The sequence below is a fragment of the Thalassophryne amazonica genome, chromosome 8 (genome assembly GCF_902500255.1).
Source record: "Thalassophryne amazonica chromosome 8, fThaAma1.1, whole genome shotgun sequence".
Lineage (NCBI taxonomy): Eukaryota > Metazoa > Chordata > Actinopteri > Batrachoidiformes > Batrachoididae > Thalassophryne > Thalassophryne amazonica.
The window spans coordinates 41,798,360-41,821,346 of record NC_047110.1 but is presented as its reverse complement, the minus strand read 5'-3'; the positions used below and the strand labels follow the sequence as shown (position 1 = coordinate 41,821,346).

The window sequence follows — 22,987 nt, the reverse complement described above, 5'->3', positions numbered from 1 at the left end:
TGAAGTGTGGCCAGGACAGGAGTCATATGCTCCCTCTTATGAGCCTCCATCAAAAGCTGGGCTGCAGTATTCTGTACCAACTGCAGTTGGGAGAGAAGTGCCTAATTTACTCCCACATACAACGAATTGCAGTAATTCAGACGAGATGACACAAAAGCATGAATAACCAACTCTTAATGTTGCCTGGAAAGAAAAGGTTTCACTGTTGCCAAATACCTCAAATGATAAAAACCAGATTTCACCACTGCTGCAACTGTCCTGCTGAAAGATGAACCGTCACGCCAGTCTGAGGTCAAGAGCACTCTGGAGCAGGTTTTCATCCAGGATGTCTCTGTACATTGCTGCATTCATGTTTCCCTCAATCCTGACTAGTCTCCCAGTTGCTGCCACTGAAAAACATCCCCACAGCATGATGCTGCCACCACGTTTCACTGTAGGGATGGTGCCTGGTTTCCTCCAAACATGACACTTGGCATTCACGCAAGAGATCAATCTTTGTCTCATCAGACCAGAGAATTTTATTTCTCTTAGTATGAGAAATTTGACCATAGCTGTGAGTGAATGTGTCTGTCTGTAAGTGGCCCAGTGATGGACTGACGGCCTGTCCAAGGTGTCACCTGCATCTTGTCCAAATACTGCTTGGAGTAAGCGGTACAGGAAATGAATAAAAACAGTCTGTAGAAATGATCTCAGGTTATGTTAATCCTGTGCAAATAAACACTTGTTTATTTTCCATCATGTCTGCAGAAAAATAAAAACATCAAAAAAGTGAAAGTTTCCCATTGTTTATGTGACGGCATCTGGAGGACAACCCAGTAGCAGCAGGGATTTAACATTTGCACTTGGATGCTATCCACGTATAATTTCTGTATCAATCTGTTTACACGCACTATGACCAGTCTCTGAAACCATGTGATCTGCCATAAATATTAGAGATCCTGTGGTAAACTGCATTGCTCCATATGACTAATCCCACACGAATAGGGCAAAGGTTTTTCATCCAGGTTTTAACATTAATTGTATTTGCAATTAAGTTTTTGTAATTACTAAAAAAAAAAAAAAGTTTGCTGTTGTACAAAAAGTAACCAATGACATCTCGCGTTTTAACTTGCAGTTTCAGCAATGCGCTTCCGTGCATGTGAGGAAAAGTTTAACAAGCACGGCTGGCTCTGCTGCACCTCCACCCCTACACCCAATTTTTCTCAGTGGATTCACACTTATCTCAGAAATGGCCCAGAAATCCAGAAAAAGTCAGAAATCCGACAATCTGTGGATGATTTTCATCCCTGTTGGTCTGCTTGAAGTTTCTTCTTCAGTGTCACCAGAGGGAGTTGTTCCTTACTACTGTCACCTGTGTGCTTGCTCGAAGGACTGGCTGGGTTCGACCTTACCTGTGTGAAGCTCCTTGAAGGACATTTTGCACGTTTTTTAATGTCCCAGTTAGCAACACATCAAAGTATTCATGATTATAAGTCTCTCCATGCACATCGCTCATAATTAGGATACTGGTTTAATGCTGCTGTGAACATGGACGTGGACTGTCTCCACCATGCTGTTTTTCAGACTGTCTGGACACGCAGATGTACGAGGGCTGTCAATAAAGTAACGGTCCTTTTTATTTTATTCAAAAACTATATGGATTTCATTCATGTTTTTACGTCAGACATGCTTGAACCCTCGTGCGCATGCGTGTGTTTTTCCACGCCTGTCGGTGACGTCATTCGCCTGTGAGCACTCCTTGTGGGAGGAGTCGTCCAGCCCCTCGTCGGAATTCCTTTGTCTGAGAAGTTGCTTAGAGACTGGCGCGTTGTTTGATCAAAATTTTTTCTAAACCTGTGAGACACATCGAAGTGGACACGGTTCGAAAAATTAAGCTGGTTTTCAGTGAAAATTTTAACGGCTGATGACAGATTTTGAGGTGATTCTGTCGCTTTAAGGACTTCCCACGGTGCGAGACGTCGTGCAGCGCTCTCAGCCGCCGTCGTCAGCCTGTTCAAGCTGAAAACCTCCACATTTCAGGCTCTATTGATCCAGGACGTCGTGAGAGAACAGAGAAGTTTCAGAAGAAGTCGGTTTCAGCATTTTATCCGGATATTCCACTGTTAAAGGAGATTTTTTTAATGAAAGACGTGCGGACGGATCCGCGCGTCGGGACGCAGCCGACGCGGTGCGGTGGCACAGGAAAAACACCTCCGTGTTAACCATTTTTAAAATCCAGGCGGCTTTTGATGGCTTTCAGTGGAGTGAGTATATGAGAAATTGTTTAACAGGCAGGACATGTTCCAACTTGTCCTTAAGGCTTTCAACAGAGGTGTTTTTCCTGTGGCGGAGCGTCGCGGCGGCTGCGTCCCGACGCGCGGACCCGTCCGCACGTCTTTCATTAAAAAAATCTCCTTTAACAGTGGAATATCCGGATAAAATGCTGAAACCGACTTCTTCTGAAACTTCTCTGTTCTCTCACGACGTCCTGGATCAATAGAACCTGAAATGTGGAGGTTTTCAGCTTGAACAGGCTGACGACGGCGGCTGAGAGCGCTGAGCGACGTCTTGCACCGTGGGAAGTCCTTAAAGCGACAGAATCACCTCAAAATCTCTCATCAGCCGTTAAAATTTTCACTGAAAACCAGCTTAATTTTTCGAACCGTGTCCACTTCGATGTGTCTCACAGGTTTAGAAAAAATTTTGATCAAACAAAGCGCCAGTCTCTCAGCAACTTCTCAGACAAAGGAATTCCGACGAGGGGCTGGACGACTCCTCCCACAAGGAGTGCTCACAGGCGAATGATGTCACCGACAGGCGTGGAAAAACTCACACATGCGCACGAGGGTTCAAGCATGTCTGACGCAAAAACATATGAATGAAATCCATATAGTTTTTGAAAAAAATAAAAAGGACCGTTACTTTATTGACAGCCCTCGTATGTCTCATATTGTAAAAACTCAGAAGACACTATTTTCAGAAGATAATGGACTCTATATAACATGCCACAATCATAACAGAATTTCAGCTGAAGGCAGAGCTGCATTGGATTTTATGCACGTGCGTGATTAGAACCTGAAGGCAAGTGGACCTGGAAATTATTCTCTAGCCAGCTATCCATACCTGAGGACTAGTTGAACTTGTAAATGATCTGTGGCAGACAAGCCAAGTGAGGACTAGTGGACCCTTCCCTTGGATGGCGATTGTGCGCGGGGCTTCTTTAATGTTGTGGAATTTTTATTTGGAAATCTTAACAACACGGTGAGTGGCATGTTAATTTTTTTCATTTTTTGCTTTGTGTTCCCTTCAATTGAGCTTTCAATGAAAGTAAAATTTTTATTTTACTTTGAGACTAGACAATTTTACTTTATGACTAATGGCCATGCAGGTGCACTAAACCTTCTCAGGGCTGCTGCTTTTACCGTGACTGCATAAAAATTAACAGTTTTCACTTAAAAACGAGTCATCATAACTAGAGCTGCCATAAATGACTATTTTGACAGTCGACTAGTCAACGATTATCTTTGCGATTAGTCGACTAGTCGGATCATACATAAATTACAGCTTATCGCATTTTATCAATACTATTCTCGATTCCGCTTATCAATCCAATTCCTTATCGATTCCCTTATCAATACTTCCTGTGAATTTTCTGTGTGCTACTCTCGTTTCTTTCTAGCAACAAGACAGGAGTCCCTGTTAGTCACTTTAATCCGCACAAAAGTGACTCACGATTGACATATTTTAATGGCTCAGAGAGGATAAGAAGCGGAGATGCCGCTTCTGAAGAGGAGCGAAGCAAAGCTCCAACAAAGCAGTGGATCGAAGCACTGCTTCATTGGTTCAAGGTTCAAAGCAAATGACTCGTCGACTACTAAATTAGTTGTTGATGGTTTTAATAGTTGATGTAGTCATGACTAGTCAACTAGCCGTGGCAGCCCTAATCATAACACGACAGCACACTTATGTAAACTTTGGAATTAATCTGTGCCTCAGTTCTTAATGTTAGCAGCTACATTCCATTCAGGCGTGGGCAGGGAATGCTTCTAACAGTCACGTCAACGCTGTTGGAAACTCAGAAGTACTTTTTGGAAGTCCCCGTAGTCGTTTGTTGCGAATGCCGTATACTTTGAAACCGGTCATGGAAGTGCACAAAGTAATCGCGGTGGATCATCAGATGGTCACTAACAGCCTAAATCTTTATTGTTACAATTTCAGTGTGAGATGTCCTTTAAGGCAGCTTTGTTGTGATTTTGCACTATATAAAACTAAATAAACTGAAATTGAATTGAGTGAGGTCACTGGTGAAGTATGCGGGTCAACGCGGCAGCGAGTGGAGGGTAGGGGTAGCACAATGTGAGGAATTTGCTATTGACATTGGGGTGTCAGGGGTGTTGCTAATAGAGGGAAATGGTGAAGCAGAGTAGTCAAATCTGTGCTCTGGTGGAAGGGGCGAAGGAGAAGTGTCACTGTCAAACCTGTTAAAAAACTGATACAGCTCATTTGCCCAGTCCTGGTCTCCAGATACTGAGCCCCTCCCACTATCTTTAGAGTGGCCTGAGATGGTTTTCAGACCTCTCCAGATTTGTCTGACGTTACTCCCTGCATGGTGCTCCTCCAGTTTTCTCCACGTGGGGCCCCTTAAGCTCTGGTCCCACCGAATAATGAAGGATGAATAATGAGCCACGTAGCATGTTTTTTCTTTGGTACGAGTCCAGTTGTTCAACAATCGTGGGAGAATAGTGGCTCTGAGAGGCTCTTAGAGGCAGAATATTTGGCTAACGAAGCTCATCTCTGAGCGTGACGCTAATTTCAAGAAGTTCAAAATTTAGCAACAACAGCATGGTGCAGTTTGTGTACGGGGTACTACGAGGACAAATGAAGATTTTAGAGGCACTAAATTACTCAATTGTATGTTTACTGGCAGTCCGGTGTACATGAAAGTAAGCACAACTTATCTATACTTTTATTTCAAGGTGTTATTAGCAGCCAGTCTGCTCTCTGTAAGCCTGATCTTGTCAGATCTCAGATGCTAAGCAGTGTGGGTCCTGATTAGTACTTGGACCTCTTCGGAACACCAGGGGCTGTATGTGCTTCTTCAGGTAAAGCTGGAGTTGCATCAGGAAGGGCATCTGGTATAGAAGTTGTGCCAAATATCAATGTGAATCTGAATGCATCCATTGTGGCGACTCTGACCAAAACTGGAGCAGCCGAACATTACCAACATTAGCTCAAATTCTTAAATTCCTGGCAGTACCAACTAATACAGCAATGACTAAAAGCAATTAGTTTTAATAGGATCTGTGACATTGCAAGAGACTACTGAAGGGAGTGAACATGATGGACCAAGATGCCACGTAGCAGCACAAACCACAGTTAGTATAACACATGAACAGTCACACAAAAGATGAACACAAATTCAGTTTTTTTTGTTTTTTTTTTAGATTTAAGCTACATTAGGAGGGGAAGTTGAGTCAGTTCAATTAAATTCAGCTTTATTCATGCAACACCAAATCACACACACACACACACACACACATACATACACATCACCCCAAGACACTTCACAAGAGCAAGGTCCAACATTAGCAAACCACATTCAGGGGTGTGTCCACCCAGTCTGGCCACCACAATAAAACAAATTAAAACAATTAACATCAGTAAAAACAAGGTGTGAGAACTTTGTTACACAAACAAAATAAAAATATTGCAGCTAGCAACCAAACTAGTCTGTCAGAATATCCATTCAATTAACACCCTCAGACAGCAGTGAGTTATTGATCAAAATGGTAATTGTAACATTACACACCGATCAGCCGTAGCATTGTGACCACCTACTTAATGGTATCTGGGTCCTTCTTTTGCCACCAAATCAACCTCAACCCATCAAGGTATGGGCTTCACTAGATCATTCCATCTGTGCCAACATTAATTTTCTCAGCAATCTGAGCTATAAGAGCTTTTCTGTCGGATCGGTCAACATGGGCCAGCATTCGCTCTTTACAGGCACCACTGAACCTTGGCTGCCCATGACCATGATGCAGATTCACCAGTTTTACCTTGATTGGACCACTTATGGTCAATACCACTACAGACCAGGAATGACACAAAAGAGCTGCTTTTTGAAAATGCTCTGTCCCAGTCATCTACCCATCACAACTTGATACTTGTCAAAATTACTCAATTCTCGATGCATCCTCATTTTTCCTGCTTCCAACACATTAGCCTGCTGCTGAATGTATCCCATCCACTGACAGGTGCCACTGTAATGAGACAATCAATGCTATTCTTTTCACTTGTCAGCGGTCACAATGTTATAGGTGGTTGGTGTAGAGATAGATTGTAATGGTGTGACATAAATTAACATTTCCCAAAGAATACAAACAGAAATAAATACAAACAGAACTGATTCTTAAGATTGTTTCAATAGTCTCATTTGCTTCACTTGTAATTTACCATGCCAAAATTTCTGATAAACATCTGATAAACCAATAAGAGGGTTATTCTGCTGACCCCTCTAACAGGAACATATTCAGTTGTCTCCTCCACTTTCTTGTGCTATGAAGGAGGAAAAAAGTAAACTTTATGTCAGAAGAGTTTTAATTATTAAATAAGTGATGTTATATTCACAATTTCTGCAGCCTAATCTAGGTCAACACTCATCTTAAAAAAACACATTTTAAAATATATACCCAAAATAGTACATAAACACTGAGTAGACAACATTTAAAAAAAAGATAAAAATCACATACAGTTGCAAGTATATGTTTACATACACCTCAGCTAAAAATATTTCAATCTGTTTTGATAACTACACATTTCAATTTACCAAAAAATATGTGCCTTAGACAGTCAGAATGTGAACTTTATTTCCATATAAAGTATTTCTTCAAGGCAGCACAGTGGCTGCCTTGAAGAAGGTCATGGGTCACAGCGAGAAGGTCATGGGTTTGATTCCCACCTGTGGCCTTTCTGTGTGGAGTTTGTGTGTTCTCCCAGTGTTTGCGTGGGTTCCCTCCTGGTGCTGTTCCCACTTGCTCCCACATCCAAAGACGCGCAGGTTAGGTTGATTGGAAACTTTAAATTGCCCTTAGGTGTGTACGGGTGTGAATGTGTTTGTCTATATGTGGCCCTGTAACAGACTGGCGTCCTGTCCTGGGTGTACCCCGCCTCACGCTCTATGACTGCTGGGATAGGCTCCAGCCCTCCGCAACCCTTAATTGGACTTAGCAGTTGAAGATGAGTGTGTTTCTTCAATATGTCAGATATTTAGTGGGTCACCAATTAACACTGAACAAAATATAAATGCACACTTTTGGTTTTGCTCCCATTTTTCATGAGCTGAACTCAAAGATTTAAAACATTTTCTATATACACAAAGGACCTATTTCACTCAAATATTGTTCACAAATCTGTCTAAATCTGTGTTAGTGAGAACTTCTCTTTTGCAGGGAAAATCCATCTCACCTCACAGGTGTGGCATATCAAGATGCTGATTAGACAGCATGATTATTGCACAGGTGCCTTATGACCCGGTCACACGGCATACGCCGATCCCTGAACGAAGGGAAAAAGTAAAAAAAATAAAAATAAAAATAAAAAAATATCACAGTTCATTGAGAAAAGGTGGACAAACGAGCTTTATCACAGAATAGCCTGCAAATCAAGAGCGCAAAGGGACGAAAGAGCAACTAAACGAAACCAAAGCTAATGTTGATCTAGACGCTTTAAATGAAACGCACCTCCATACCTCAGCAGCTGTTGTGGCCCCCACCAAAAATAAATAAATCATTTTTGCTTAAACCAAATTTTTTTTTTTTTTCTTCATGTTTTGCAAGACCTGCATTCACCTTTTGTGAGACCCACATTCACATTTTGGGAGATAGTTTTTCAACATTCACATTTTGCAATTAACAGCTTGCAAATAATTCACGATTTGCAGCTGATTCACATTTTGGGGGTTAACAACTTTCATCTAAAGGACTAAAAATTCTGTCACTGTGTAAATACTTGTAGACCTGACTGTATGTCTGATTTCTCTGTGACCTTAAAAGCTCTGACGATGTTATATATTTTATAAACAAACACTGGATGGAGTTATTTTGCATTCACCTGTATTCTGCAGTAGCTTCCAGTCAGCCTGAAGCCGGAGTCTAAGTCTCTCCAGAGTCTTCACATCCTCTGGTTCAGGAGCATGAAGCTGCCCCAGAGAGGGTGCAGGGCTCCCCAGAAGAGAGGAGGCTGTAGGTCCAACACATGCTTTCTCATCTTCCTGCAAAATGAATAAATAGAATCTGATGCTCAAGAAGGCCATCCTGCTACTAAATTCTCTCAAAAATAAAGCCAGGAACATAGTTATACATTCACAATAAATGCCGTTGTTGTCCTTTCGGCTGTTCTTGTGTGTTTGAGGTCGCCACAGTGGATACAGCGAGATCTGCATTGGTATTTGGCACAAGTTTTACGCCGGATGCCCTTCCTGACGCAACTCCAGTTCATAATAAATAGTGTACATAAACAGTGAGTTTTGTATTTTATGATGCTACTTCAGCCTTCTCACCTGCATCAGCACCAATGTGTGTCCTTGTGCCAGGCCATGCAGCAGACCACATAGTTGGAGCCACAAGCTGTCACAAATATCACAACCTGGTGTCTGAGCCAAAAGAACCAAGCTGGGGTTGTACTCATAACCAAGAGGCAGGATGATGCTCAGTACTGTGTGTATGAACCCCGCCACATCGCTGAAACCCTGTGGGAATATATACACATCACCAACATTATGCATTAGGCTGTTTTTGGTGCAGCCTGCTTTTTGTTGTTGCACACACCGTTTTGTTCTCATTGGTCACTGCCACTGTTATTGTTTGTCTAATGGTTCTTTTGTGTGTTGACCCCTTAAATCAAAGGGCAGCACCAAATCTTTTCTGCAATATTTTAAAAATATAACCTTAATGGTGTGAGTCAGCTATGCCTTACAGTGCATCCGGGAAGTATTCACGGTGCTTCACTTTTTCCACATTTTGTTATGTTACAGCCTTATTCCAAATGGATAAAACAATTTTTTTTTGTCTCAAAATTCTGCTCACAATACCCCATAATGACAACATGAAAAAAAAGTTTTTTTTGAAATTTGTGCATATTTATTTAAAAAAAAACTAAACAAAACACATGCATCACACGTACATAAGTATTTCAACCCTTTCCCCAATACTTTGTTGATGCACCTTTGGCAGCCTTTACAGCCTCAAGCATTCTTGAATATAATGCCACAGAATTGGTGCACCTATGTTCGGGCAGTTTTGCCCATTCGTCTTTGCAGCACCTCTCGAGCTCCATCAGGTTGGATGGGGAGTGTCGGTGTACAGCCATTTTCAGATCTCTCCAGAGATGTTCAATCAGATTCAGGTCTGGGCTCTGGCTGGGCCACTCAAGGACATTCACAGAGTTGTCCTGAAGCCACTCCTTTGATATCTTGGCTGTGTGCTTAGGGTCATTGTCCTGATGAAAGATGAACCGTCGCACCAGTCTGACACAATCCTGACTAGTTTCCTAAATCAGAATCGTACTGATTGCCAAGTAAGTTCTCACATACAAGGAATTTGATCTGGTGTTATTGGTGCATAAACAACAATAAAAAGAAAAGAGGAAAAAAAAATGCTATTATTAGAAGTAGTTGGTGCATAAACAACAATAAAAAGAAAAGAAAAAAATACTTCTGTAAGAAGTAAAGGAGACAAATAGACAGGCAAAACTATGTTCCCTGTCAAATAAATATAACATAGTGGGATGGGGCTCTGCAAAGGCATGCAGATGTACAGTACCTTTTCAGTGCAGTCGCCACAATGGCGACTGGGGAGTCACACAAGGTGATGAGGTTGGCCAGGACTGGGTTCTTTCTGAAGGACCAACAACCATCAATCTCCAGATTGTTCTGTTTGCAAGAGAACACCAGGTGATCGATCTCCCGTGTGTAGACAGACTAGTCCCCATCAGAGATGAGTCTGATGAGGGTTGTATCGTCCGCAAATTTCAGGAGCTTTAAAGACTGGTGGCTGGAAGTGCAGCTGTTGGTGTACAGGGAGAAGATTAGAGGGAAAAGAACACAGCCTTGGGGGATCTAGTACTGATGGACCATGTGCTGGAGACGTGCCCTCCCAGCTTCACATGCTGCTTCCTGTTGGACAGGAAGTCAGTGATCCACGTGCAGGTAGAGTCGGGCATGCCAAGCTGAGAGAGATTATCCTGGCGTCAGGCCAGGATGATCATACTGAAAGCAAAGCAGAAGTCCACAAACAGAATCCTGCAGTATGTTCCTGGTGAGCCCAGATACTGGAGGATGAGGTGGAGGGCCGTGTTGTTGTCGTCTACCGAGCTGTTGGCTCTGTAGGCGAACTGCAGGGGATCCAGGTGAGGGTCAGAGACAGCCTTGAGGTGAGGACAAGGCGCTTGAAGGTCTTCATCACTACAGAAAGTCAGGGCGATGGGTCTGTAGCGATTAAATCCTGAAGTTTTGTTTGTTATTAGGGAATGGGGATGATGGTGGAGACCTTGAAAGCATGCTGGGCACCTGGCATGTCTCCAGTGTGGTGTTCTGTGAACACCAGGGACAGTTGGTTTGCAGTTCCTCAATATGGATGGGAGGACACAGTTAGGTCCAGTTGTGTTGCGTGGGTTTTGTCTTGAAGAGCCTGTTGACATCTCTCTCATGAATGGAGAGAGGCGTATTGGAGAGGAGGTGCTGGTGGGTTGACGCTGATGGTTGTCATTGGGGATGGTAGTAAGATTGTCGGTTCCTGATGCTGAAAAAAAATCCCCAGCTGCCACCACCATGTTTCACTGTAGGGATGGTGCCTGGTTTTCTCCAAACATGATGCTCGGCATTCACACCAAAAAGTTCAATCGTTGTCTCATCAGACCAGAGAATTTTTTTGTCGTGATCTGAGCGTCCTTCAGGTGCCTTTTGGCAAACTCCAGGCAGGTCGCCATGTACCTTTTAATAAGGAGTAGCTTCCGTCTGGCCACTCTACCATACAGGCCTGAGGGGTGAATTGCTGCAGATATGGTTGTCATTCTGGAAGGTTCTCCTCTCTCCCCAGAGGAATGCTTGAGCTCTGACAGAGTGACCACTGGGTTCTTGGTCAGAGTCATATCCCCGACTAAACATAGTCAGGGATATGACTCTGGTTTATAAAGTGCAGGTTAGGCCCTTCTCCCTCGGTTGCTCATTTTAGACGGGCGGCCAGCTCAAGGAAGAGCCCTGTTGGATCCGAACGTCTTCCATTTATGGATGATGGAGGCCACTCTGCTCACTGGGACCTTTAAAGCAGCAGAAATATTTCTGTACCCTTTGCAAGATTTGTGCCTTGAGACAATCCTGTCTCAGAGGGCTACAGACAATTCCTTTGACTTCTTGCTTGGTTTGTGCTCTGACATGCGGTTGTGGGATCTTATATGTAGACAGGTGTGTGCCTTTCCAAATCATGTCCAATTAACTGAATTTACCCCAGGTGGACTCTAATTAAGCTGTAGAACATTAAATATCTTGTCTTTGTGGTGTATCCAATTGCATATAGGTTGAAGAGGATTTGCAAATCATTGTATTCTGTTTTTATTTACATTTTACACAACATCCCAACTTCACTGGAATTGCGGTTGTACATGTGATTACCTATTTTGTTTTTATTATTTTTAATAAATTAGCAGAAATCTAAAAAAAAAAAAACTTTTTCACATTGTCATTATGGGGTATTGTGTGTAGAATTTTGAGGAAAAAATTAATTCAATCCATTTTGGAATAAGGCTGTAACATAACAAAAATGTGGAAAAAGTGAAGGACTGTGAATACTTTCCAGATGCACTGTATGTTGTATAAAGTGACATATGCAAACAAGGGGATTTAAAAATTCTGAAAGAAAAAATAGAGTGGAGACACATAAATCCAAAATGGCTGTGAAGATGGCTGCCATTATGAAATGAAAATACTCAGAAATGTTCTGTCCATAATTTTAGTGTCGATATACAGTTGTATGCAAAAGTTTGGGTATTGCAAAAGTTTGGCAAAAGTTTGATAATTTTCATGATTTTCCTTTATAAATCATTGGTTCTCTGGATCAGAAATTTCAGTTAAATATATCATATAACAGATGAACACACTGATATTTGAGAAGTGAAATGAAGTTACTAGTATTTACAGAAAGTGTGCAATAATTATTTAAACTAAATGAGGCAGGTGCATAAATTTGGGCACCCTTGTCATTTTATTGATTTGAATACATTTAGCACTAATTATTGGAACACAAAATTGGTTTGGTAAGCTCATTGACCCTTGACCTCCTTACACAGGTGAATCCAATCATGAGAAAGGGTATTTAAGATGGCCATTTGCAAATGTTTTCCCTCTTTGCATCTCTTCTAATGAGTGGCAACATGGGGGCCTCTAAACAACTCTCAAATGACCTGAAAACAAAGATTGTTCAACATCATGGTTTAGGGGAAGGATACAAAAAGCTATCTCAGAGATTTCAGCTGTCAGTTTCCACTGTGAGGAACACAGTGAGGAAATGGAAGACCGCAGGCACAGTACTAGCAGGGTTCTCAGCAGGATTTTTTCTCAGCGTAATGTATGGAAAAATCACCTTAAGAAGCCGGGGCTTTGGGGACTGCTTAGGCTTTGACCCTGCTGAAGCTTTTGCTTTATGGGCTTATAAAGGGCCTTCTTTGGTGTTTTTTTTAAACTTCAAAATGTAATCAGAAATTAATCTTGAAGTTAAAAAAAAAACATTTGTAAGAATTTTCTATAGTGAACTGCGGGGTATAAATTAGCTCCTGTGCAGTGACACACATTTCTACACTCTTCCATGTTTTGGTGTGATGCCTCTTTCTTTTGGCTTTAAAGTAAGGCTGTAACAAAGATTTAAAAAACAAAACAAAACCACAAACGGCTTTACTTAACAAAATTTGGCCCTCAAAATGCAGACAACCGTGTTTCAGAGGGATATAAATGTAAAATGTTACTTTGGTCCCGGCCTCTCCTATAATACTCATGCCTGGAGAGCTGCTGCATGGCTGTGCTCAGACTGGAGCACTGAGACTCACTGGGCTAAGTTATAATTTTGGGGAAAAACAGCTTTTTTTCAGATGAGGTTGTAGTTTGTCTGTTTTACAACATTTGGAAAGATGTGTCATTTGATTTAAAATGGTGATTTGCTTTGAAGTTACTGACTGCAGAATGATACGTCTTTCCACCTCAGCAGAGAGCCGCAGCAAATCCCGCAACACACACAGACACGGAGCAGAGGATGTTATTATTATTATTTTCATGAAGGACACTAGCTTTAGTTTAGGATCCAAAGAGGCGGGAGATATTAAATGTTTCAGTCCAAGGCAGAGAACCACGTCATTAACTGCACCACAAAAAAGGCATGTTAATGACGAACAAATAAAAACTATCCATGGAGGGGGGGGCAGGGGCAATTCTCGCAGAAGAAGAGTCCTGTTTAGAGACTTTCTTTAATCAGCAGAAAAGGCAGAAATGGCTTTGGTACAGGCTGATGAATAAATTATGGATGCGCTGCTTCTATATAGGAACCAGTGGTCCACAATCAACATAAATTATGTTCCCTTTACACACCTTCCAAAACAATGTAACGGCCCAAATGCAGTGTAATTTTTTTTATTATAACAGCGTTAACTGGTGAGAACCCTGACTAGTTAAGGCCCGAAGTGGCAGGCCAAGAAAATCTCAGATAAGCTGAAGTAAAGGATGGTGAGAACAGCCATAGTCAACCCACAGACCTGCTCCAAAGACCTACAACATGAGCTTGCTGCAGATAGTGTCTTTGTGCATCGTTCAACTATACAGCGCACTTTGCCCAAAGAGATGCTGTATGATGCTGTAATGCAGAGGAAGCCTTTTCTGCGTACACACCACAAACACAGTCGCTTGAGGTATGCTACAGCACATTTGGACAAGCCAGCTTCATTTTGGAATAAGTTGCTGTTGTCTGCTGAAACTAAAACTGAGTTATTTGGACATAAAAAGGGGTGGTATGCATGGCTGAAAAAGAATTCCAAGCATTCCAAGAAAAACGCTTGCTACCTACAGTAAAATTTGGAGGTGGTTCCATCATGCTGTGTAGCTGTGTGGCCAGTGCAGGTACTGGGAATCTTGTTAAAGTTGAGAGTCACATGGATTCCAGTCAACAGATTCTTGAGAACAATGTTCATGAATCAGTGCAAAGATGAAGTTGTGCCGGGGCTAGATCTTTCAACAAGGCAATGACCCTAAACACTGCTCAAAATCTACTCAGGCATTCATGCAGAGGAACAAGTACAATGTTCTGGAATGGCCATCTCAGTCCCCAGACCTGAATCCAGACTCTCATTTGAAGCATTGAGAGGCTATTTCTGCAAAAGGAGGATCTACTAAATATTGATATATTGTTTCTGTTGGGGTGCCCAACTTTATGCACCTGCCTAATTTTATTTAAAGAATTATTGCACACTTTCTGTAAATCCTATAAACTTCATTTCACTTCTCAAATATCACTATGTTTGTCTGCTATATGATATTTAACTGAAATTGCTGATCCAAACAACCAATAATTTATAAAGGAAAATCATGGCAATCATCAGGGGTGCCCAAACGTTTACATACAACTATATTTTTGATATCTCAAGTCTTTGTTAGAGGTAGTCAACTGTTCTGATTTCCTCAGTCGAAAAACAAAACGTCACATGCAAAGCAACAGAAATTCCCGTCCTTTAGTGCCCACTTTATTTCTATATCCCGTGCAGCCTTGCAGGAGGTGAATCAATAAGGCACTACACATCTTCCTCAGTACTGCATATCTCAACAACCTATATCAAGGTAATTTTGAGGGTCACAGTCAAAACAAAATGTGAGGTGCAGAAATACAGACCACCATTTTTGATATCTAACTACTGCATTTGTATCTGTAGCCATTTGGGAAAAGTCAAATTAACAAGCTTTTGTGACAGACTGACAGTTAGGAAAGAGAGACCCAGGTATCTCCTGTGACGTGTTGCAACAGAAGGTGAGAAGTGTTTTAAGCAGTGATGGTTTTTAAAACACACAATGTTCTGTGCAAACAGTTTAAGGATAATTTTACTTAGTTTTAGGCTTTTCTGTGCAATAAGGACCTGACTCATGGATACATTTACTTAAGGCCCTGACGATTTTGCCAGCGTATGCCAACCATATTAAAAAATGCTGGCGTATGTCTAATAAGTTATGGGTAAGGTTTTTATAAGTTAAGAGCACGTTGAAGCACACTGAAGCTTGCTGATATACGTCCTAATACACCGAGCTCCTCAAAAATTTGGGGGCATTTTCTGTCAAATGTATTTGATCCATTATCAAAATGTAATAGTGCGCACTGCAAAAACTATTAAAATATGAGAAGAAAGAGTGAAAACAGAAAAGTGACAAATCACAGCCTTCTGTGGTGTCTGATTTAACAGGCTGCTTCCCGTGTCTGAGCATGGTTTGAAAAAGATAAACAGTCGGGCTATTAATCATGGAAAAGACTCCGGTCCCACATTACTTGAAACTGTGTGTCAGTGCTGAACTTTTATTCTGTACCTCTGTTACTGTGCATGTTCAGACTGCTCAGGTTTTTAATGGAAATACATTGCAATCAGATGGGACATTTTATCCGATGTGAGCGAAAATCCATTATACAAAATCTGTTATATACGGCCTTTATTACATGTAAAACAATACAAAGACATTGGGACTTTTTTTGTCTGGTGACTGCAAATATCTGGTTTATACGATGACGATTTAGGTGAATTTTACTATACATGGGACTGAACACCTCGCAAAGCTTTGACTATGAATTAACTTCCATCCCACATGGCTGACTTTATTTTCCCAAATTTTCGGATCTGTTCGGATCTGAAGGAAATCTGTACATCTTGAACCCCTCGTTGTGTCTATTTGTGCATCCAAATGCACAACAACCAAGCATTTTCAGTGAATAAATAAATAAGCTGGATTTACGAGGTCTGTCCAAAAGGTATTGGACCTTTTTATTTTTTGCAAAAACCATATGGATTTGAATCACGTGTGATTGCATCAGCCAAGCTTGAACCTTCATGCGCATGCGTGAGTTTTTTTCACCCCTGTCGGTTGCATCATTCGCCTGTGAGCAGGCTTTGTGTGAGCAGTGGTCCACCCCTCTCGTCGGATTTTTATTGCGAATAAATGTCTGAACGATTTGGAGCTTTGCTGCATCAAATTTTTCCAGAAACTGTGAGAGACCTCCAGGTGGACACCATTCGGAAAATTTAGATGGCTTTCAGCGACGATTTTATGGGGATTACACAGATTAAGGAGTGCTCCAGCCGGTTTAAAGACCGCCCATAGCGTCTGAGAGCGCGGCGTGCTCCGAGCGCCGATCGACAGGCTCAAACCCCGCTGAAACAACCAGATAATTTCCAACGTGAAGGCTTTGTTGATCCGGGATGTCGTCTGACTTCCACAAAAATGGCAGAAGGCGTGGACATCAGCACTTTTTCGGCACATTCTACTGTTACAGGAGTTTTTTTCATGGAAAGCGAAGCAGAGGATTGCGCCACCATGCCGCTCATGGCGCGGGACAAAACCACCTCCGTGTTGGTCTCACAGGACGGCTTTCAGGTGGCTTTCAGATGGCTTCCGGTTGCTTTTCAGTCGTGTGAGTATCCGAGAAATTGTGCATGAGCTGGACATGCCCCAACATGTCCTGTGAGGCTTCATCACGGTGTTGCTTTGCGCCATGCGGCTCCGCTCCTCTTTCCATGACAAAAACTGCTGTAACAGTGGAATGTGCCGTACATTTCTAAACTGGACACTGTCTTGATCCGGTATGTCGTCTAACTAGCACAGGAATTGCGGAAGACGTGGACATCAGCACTTTTTCGGCACATTGAGACAAACGTGCATACATAAAAGCTTATGCCTGCTAATTGATTAAGAATTGTTTGCATTTAGGTCAAGAAAAAGTGGTCCGATTTAAAGCTGGCCACCAAAAAACATGTTGCGGCACTTAAGCGCAGCATTAGGCAGACTGGGGGAGGCCAACGAGACCCCAGCCTGACCCTGACAGAGACGGAGGAAAAATAGCTGCGTGGGCTTTTTAAAATTAATTTTGTTTAATCCATTTTAAGAATCCGTTTTGATCTGTTCTGAATATGTGGCTGCTTATGCTTGGATGACAGCTGAGGTTTGTTTCATAATTATTTTCAGACTCAGACAGATTTTGTAGTGCTGCGCCGCAGATCCACAGACTCAGATTTGCGTACACGAGCTCAGACCAGATGTGAGCTCTGTCGTGAGATTCGTCTTAGCCTCCGCTCATGTCTAAATTGATAAATACCGAAGTTTGCATAAAAATGGTCGAACGCACGTTTTCTGCTGTACATTCGTTTGATAAATGAGGCCCAGTGCGTATAGGATTACAGCTGACGGTGCCAATGTGATCTATTAAATATTAGCTTATTGTTCTGATTGTCACATCTGGGACATATTTGAGGGACTTTGCATACTTTTTTGGGGGGAAGTTACATGCATTTGTCACAGTGTTACCCATGGATTCAGTGATGTCTGTGCATTTACACAAAGGATGTATGTCCGCATTAAAAGGCGCTGCTCCCCACGGCGTTCTACATGAGCGATTTGCAGAGTACTCAGTGCGCAAGCAGCAAACAATGTAACAACAGTCTACTGGTTGCAACGTTATACATCCATCACCACTGTGAGCACCGGTTTCACACTAGGACATAAGCAGATTTTTTAGTCACTATAGTAACTAGTTGGGTGCCAAAAATCAGCAATGGGAGACTGCTGTCACTCTGTTCCACACACTAATCTAGTGCATGCACACACAGAGTGAGATGTTATGTGGCCCAAAAGTTTATTTGGTGGGGAAAACTATTTTATGATTATGCATACAAATTTTGGAATGAATGGGACAGAATGTATAGAAAATGTTAATCAATAATACAATATACAGAATCCACAGTGTTTAAAGTGGCTCTGTTGTAAAAAGCCTGACTGATAGATGGCTAAAAGTTCATGGGGCATGGAAACATGATTATGCTGATCAATTCTGGAATGTAATGAAGGGGAAGGACACAGACAAATGCACGCATGCTAGGCATGTGGCGATTAATCGAAATGAATCAGTATCTAGATACAATCGTGTGCGATGCGAGTGCATCGATTCATTCAGTGTGCATTGATTCAATTGACATGTTACATCGCTTGCTGCCTGCTTGCATCAATTTTTTCTGAGGCACATTGAATGCACCACAGACAGGAGCCAGAAACCACATTTCTACCACAATAAACATGATGACATCTATTGTATTGTTACAAGTATTATTATTACTGCTTATCCTTGTACACGCTGTTTGATGCACATCTTCCTCCACTCGCACTCATCTTGTGTTTTTTTTTTTAAGAGCTGACGTAACGTGAATTTCTCCACTGTGAGATCAATAAAGTCTTATATCTTATCAACAGCCTTTTTGCTTAATGATTCCCTTATCGCCTCTTTCCAAACATTATAATCCAAACAAACTACAACCAACCAAAACCATTTTTTTTCACCCCAAAATGAGACATCCTGTGTTTTTTATGAATTACATCCTGGCGTGCAGTGCAGGCGGCTGCGGAGTCTGTGGAGTTACATTTGTCTCATTAATATCTGAAAGGAAAAGGTTTTGACAAAAACTAGAATTGTGTTTATTTCTATTTCTGTCCAGAGATCAAGGATTCATCATGTTCATCAAGGATCCAGTGGCCATGTACAGATTGTATTGATTTTTATTTATATCCAGAGATCAAGGATCCAGTGACTAATTTCATATTTATTCACTTTAAGACTCAATAAAATGTTGACATAGAAAACCTGTAAAGCCTACTTTTAGTACATAGAAAATTCACAACAGGTATTGATTTATAAGGGAATGGCTCAAGAATCGGATCCATAAGCAGAATCGATAATGGCATCGATATTGAAAAAATCTTAATACCAAACCCTAATATCGCAGCAAATCGCATCACATTGTGAAGAATTGAATCACCATCAAATACATATCAAATTGGGAACAGGGGTGAATTGTATCGGACTGTATCGTCAGTATCGTCATGTATCACTATATGTATCATATTGCCGGTAGTGTATCGAGGTGCGTATCAAATCGTTGTCAGTGATGAGATTCACATGCCTAATGCACGCACAAAGGGCAATTTTATATCCCCGGTGCTGGTGTGGCTGGCAAGGGATATGTTTTCTTCACAGACAGGAATCCCAACCTGTAGCAGTAGAGTAATATGTAATATGTAGAAAAGAACTTTGAACCCATGATGATCACTTAATAAAAGTATCAAACTAATCCTGAATTAGCAATCAGCACTACATGCAAACACAGAAAATGAGAAGCAACAAAAACGTTTTATGCTACAATAATGTATAGTACCTTTCTCAGACACACAGGAATGTGATATTTGGATTTTTGTTCCTCTGACTCCTTGCTGATCTGCACCAGGAGCGTTGTCCTAAAGGAGGACAGATTTTTGTTACAGTTTCATTCTGTAATGGTCAAACTGCTTTGTTCAAAGAGACAAGCTAGCTATGTTTCAACATAAATTTAAATTCAGAGAACCCAAATGATAATCACCAGTCTTCTGTGATGTAAGCTGGGGGCACACAGTCTCCAACATAGATGACCAAAACCCTGTGTGAAGAGAAAACTTTAGTAATTTTGTGACAATACACACACCAAGTTTGCAGCTGGCATACACAGATCAGCCACTCCAATAATTTGAATTATTCTTCTACAGTATACCTGTTAGGGGGTGCTTGACTTCAGTGCAAAAGGTTCCCGGTTCAAACCCCACCCTCGCCTATGTAATGTGGAGTTGTGTCAGGAAAGGCATCTGGTGTAAAACTTGCACCAAATCAACATGCAAATTCACCTTGGGTTTGTTATGGGGACCCCAAGTGAAAAACAAGGGAGCAGCTGAAGGGACTTACCACTACAGTACACCTGTTGAGAGCTGACCAAAGTTCATTCATTAGAAAGTTCTTGATTCTACTGGAAATTACAAAGTGTCATATAGCTACATCTATAATAAAAGTAACATGCTATGAAGTAAAGCACAACTGTACAAGTCACTTTATCCCTTATTTCTTGGCAATAATATAAATGCACACAACAATTCAAAATATATATATACAACATAAAATGCTTTACCGGCTGGCGAGTGCAGCTGTAGCATATTGAGCAATCAATATTGTGGATTTGGGCACATCATGAACCAAGGCCAAAGCATTCCCAATCTAAGATTCAGAAATTAAATATAACTGTATTACATCAAATCAGAAAATCAGTATTTCCTAATTCTGGTCCTCTCGACCAAAAGTGCTGCATGTTTACCATTTGTGTCTGAACTAGCCAGACCAGATCAGCCCAATCAGATGTGTTCAGCCAATCAACAGCTGGATGAACAGAACAATTCTAATTTGACTCATCATGTCCAATGATAGGAGGGAGAAATGGAAAATGTGCAGTGCTTTGGGTCCCGAGGACCAGGACTGGGAAACACCGCATTAAATCTTTTGCAGTGCAAGTAGTATATTCACAGGCACATCACACAATAGATTAATACTTTACCTCATTTTTTTCCATTTTTTTAACAATTGCAGCAAGACTGCAAACAACCTGGAGGACATCACTGTCATCCGGCTCTTTGAGGAAGGTCTCACTTATAAGGAGAAAAACATTAGAATTGAATTACATGTGGTCACGCCTCTTCCGAAATCATACAACTGTTGTGTCAGAAAAAACAAAATACAGAGGTTGTGCAAACAAACAATTGGCAGATGCTCTCTACCTGAGTATGCTGACTGTGACTGCATCAGGATCATCTGTTGTGCTGAAGCGTTCGCACCCATCCGGGCAGGTCATACCATCAGGGAGCACTAAAGCAGTCTGAGTAAGAGGACTGAAACGTTTCTGAAGCTCTGGCCACACCTTTTCCTGTGTGCTCACTGACTCTTCTGTGTCTTTGGCATTCTCCAGCTGTTCTCCACTTAATTTAATGTGACTGGTGCTTAGTGGGAAGGTTGGTAAATCAGCTACAAAAAGAAAATTAAAAATTTAAACTAAAACACAGTATCAAGTATTTTCAGCCCTGCAGCCCAATCCCGGATAAGCGGTTGAAGGTGAGTGAGTGTTCCCAGCAGTGTCTTTGGTTGAGTATGAGGGTTAGTTAAGGAAAGGCTCAAATAGATTTAAATGGATTAAATACCTGCATGTTTGAGGCTGGACCAATACGGCCGAAGAACTGATCGGACACACTGTATGGACTCAAGTGCACTGAGAGAGTGAGAGAGACAGCATTGCAATTATGGTTGTAAAAGTAAGTTTCATTTGGTTATTTTTTATAATTTGTCTAAATGTCAAATTGTCAATTTCAATTTTCAATTTATTTCATTTATATAGTACCAAATCACAACAAAGTTGCCTCAAGGAGCTTCACACAAGTAAGGTCTAGAGCAAGCACACAAGCAACAGTGGTAAGGAAAAACTCCCTCTGATGATTTTGAGGAAGAAACCTCAAGCAGACCAGACTCAAAGGGGTGACCCTCTGCTTGAGCCATGCTGCAACACAATTTACAAAACAATTTAGAAAATGTGGATATACAGGAAATTTTGCAGGTACACAGGAGGGGAGGCTTGTAAAAGTAGACACCACTCCCATATCTGGATGGAGCGGCACCTCAAACAGAGACAGAGAGAGACAGAGAGAGAGAGAGAGAGAAAAAACAGAATCAGGCATCGGAAAGACAACAAATACAGTATCATCTGTCGGCATAAGCAACAAGAAAAACAGAAGAAATACTAAGGTGATCGCTGGCCACTAACCCTAAACTTCACTAAAAGACCCAGAATTTAGATAAAGTTGAGGCCGCGGCCCGCTCTGTTTCCTAATAAAAAGAATTTAAAAGGGTAAAAAGCACAGTAACATACTATAGTATGCTAGCCATATGAAAGGGAAAATAAGTGCATCTTATGTAAGTCTGGACTTGAAAGTCTCTACAGAACCTGACTTTTATTGATGCAGGGAGATCATAACACAGAACAGGGACATAGTGAGAGAAAGCTCTATGACCTGCAGACTTTTTATTCACCCGAGGGACACATAGTAGACCTGCACCCTGAGAAAGAAGAGCCCGGGCCAGTACGTAGGTTTTATTAGATCACCTAAGTAGGGAGGTGCTAGCCCATGAACAAATTTATAGGTTAGTAGCAGAACCTTAAAATCCGATCTCGCAGGGAAGGACACCAGTGAAGAGATGCCAAAATGGGTGGAATGTGGTCAAACTTTCTACTTCCTGTCAAAAGTCTGGCAGCAGCATTTTGAACCAATTAGAGACCTCTAATGCTGGACTGCAGCAAACCAGAAAATAGAACACTGCAGTAGTCCAATCTAGAAGAGACAAACGCATCTCAGCATCCGCAATAGACAGGATGGGACGAATCCTCACCATGTTTCACAGGTGGAAGAAAGCAGTCCTCATAATATCTCTAACGTGGAGGTCAAAGGACAATGTAGGATCAAAAATTACCCCAAGGTTCCTCACTTTTTCAGTGTGATTATGACACTAAGCGTTAGCTTAGCAATAAAATAGTTTTTTTTAAAGGTAGTGTAAGCACCATTGCCTCTCAGCGAGACTGCTTTGGTGGCTGCTGTCCGCTTGCGCGTTTTGACGGATTATGAGCAAATCCAATGACTTGCAAGAAAACCTCTGACTTCAGTCCACTGTCTTAATAGCACTGTGTTAGTTTCTAACACTTCAGTTGGTGCTGTTGGTTCTGCTCCTGTGTTCTTTGCTAACATCTGTGCTGCACACAGCTGCTTTGAGTTTCATACTAAATGCTAAAAGCAAAATGCTGAGACATGAGTAGTACAACTCTGTGATTGTCGTTGGCC

General features: G+C 41.5%; 1 protein-coding gene across 2 annotated transcripts in view; it reads right to left on the bottom strand.

Annotated features, from left to right (window-relative positions):
- hdac10 (histone deacetylase 10) overlaps positions 1 to 22,987 on the bottom strand; it is a 70,089-nt gene that overhangs the window by 6,646 nt on the left and 40,456 nt on the right. Inside the window, exons 12-21 of one of the 2 annotated variants that reach the window (XR_004562167.1) lie at positions 21,302 to 21,369; positions 20,885 to 21,128; positions 20,665 to 20,755; positions 20,245 to 20,330; positions 19,669 to 19,725; positions 19,468 to 19,546; positions 8,540 to 8,728; positions 8,092 to 8,251; positions 6,466 to 6,537; positions 1,534 to 1,541 (exon numbers count right to left, since the gene is read on the bottom strand). Coding sequence is in view for 1 of the 2 variants with exons in the window: in XM_034176059.1 (XP_034031950.1) it covers positions 6,512 to 6,537; positions 8,092 to 8,251; positions 8,540 to 8,728; positions 19,468 to 19,546; positions 19,669 to 19,725; positions 20,245 to 20,330; positions 20,665 to 20,755; positions 20,885 to 21,128; positions 21,302 to 21,369 (1,000 nt within the window). In the remaining variant the exon portion in view is untranslated. Of the gene's footprint in view, positions 1 to 1,533; positions 1,542 to 5,467; positions 6,538 to 8,091; positions 8,252 to 8,539; positions 8,729 to 19,467; positions 19,547 to 19,668; positions 19,726 to 20,244; positions 20,331 to 20,664; positions 20,756 to 20,884; positions 21,129 to 21,301; positions 21,370 to 22,987 lie in introns of those variants that run through there. The other variant, XM_034176059.1, reaches the window with a different exon arrangement.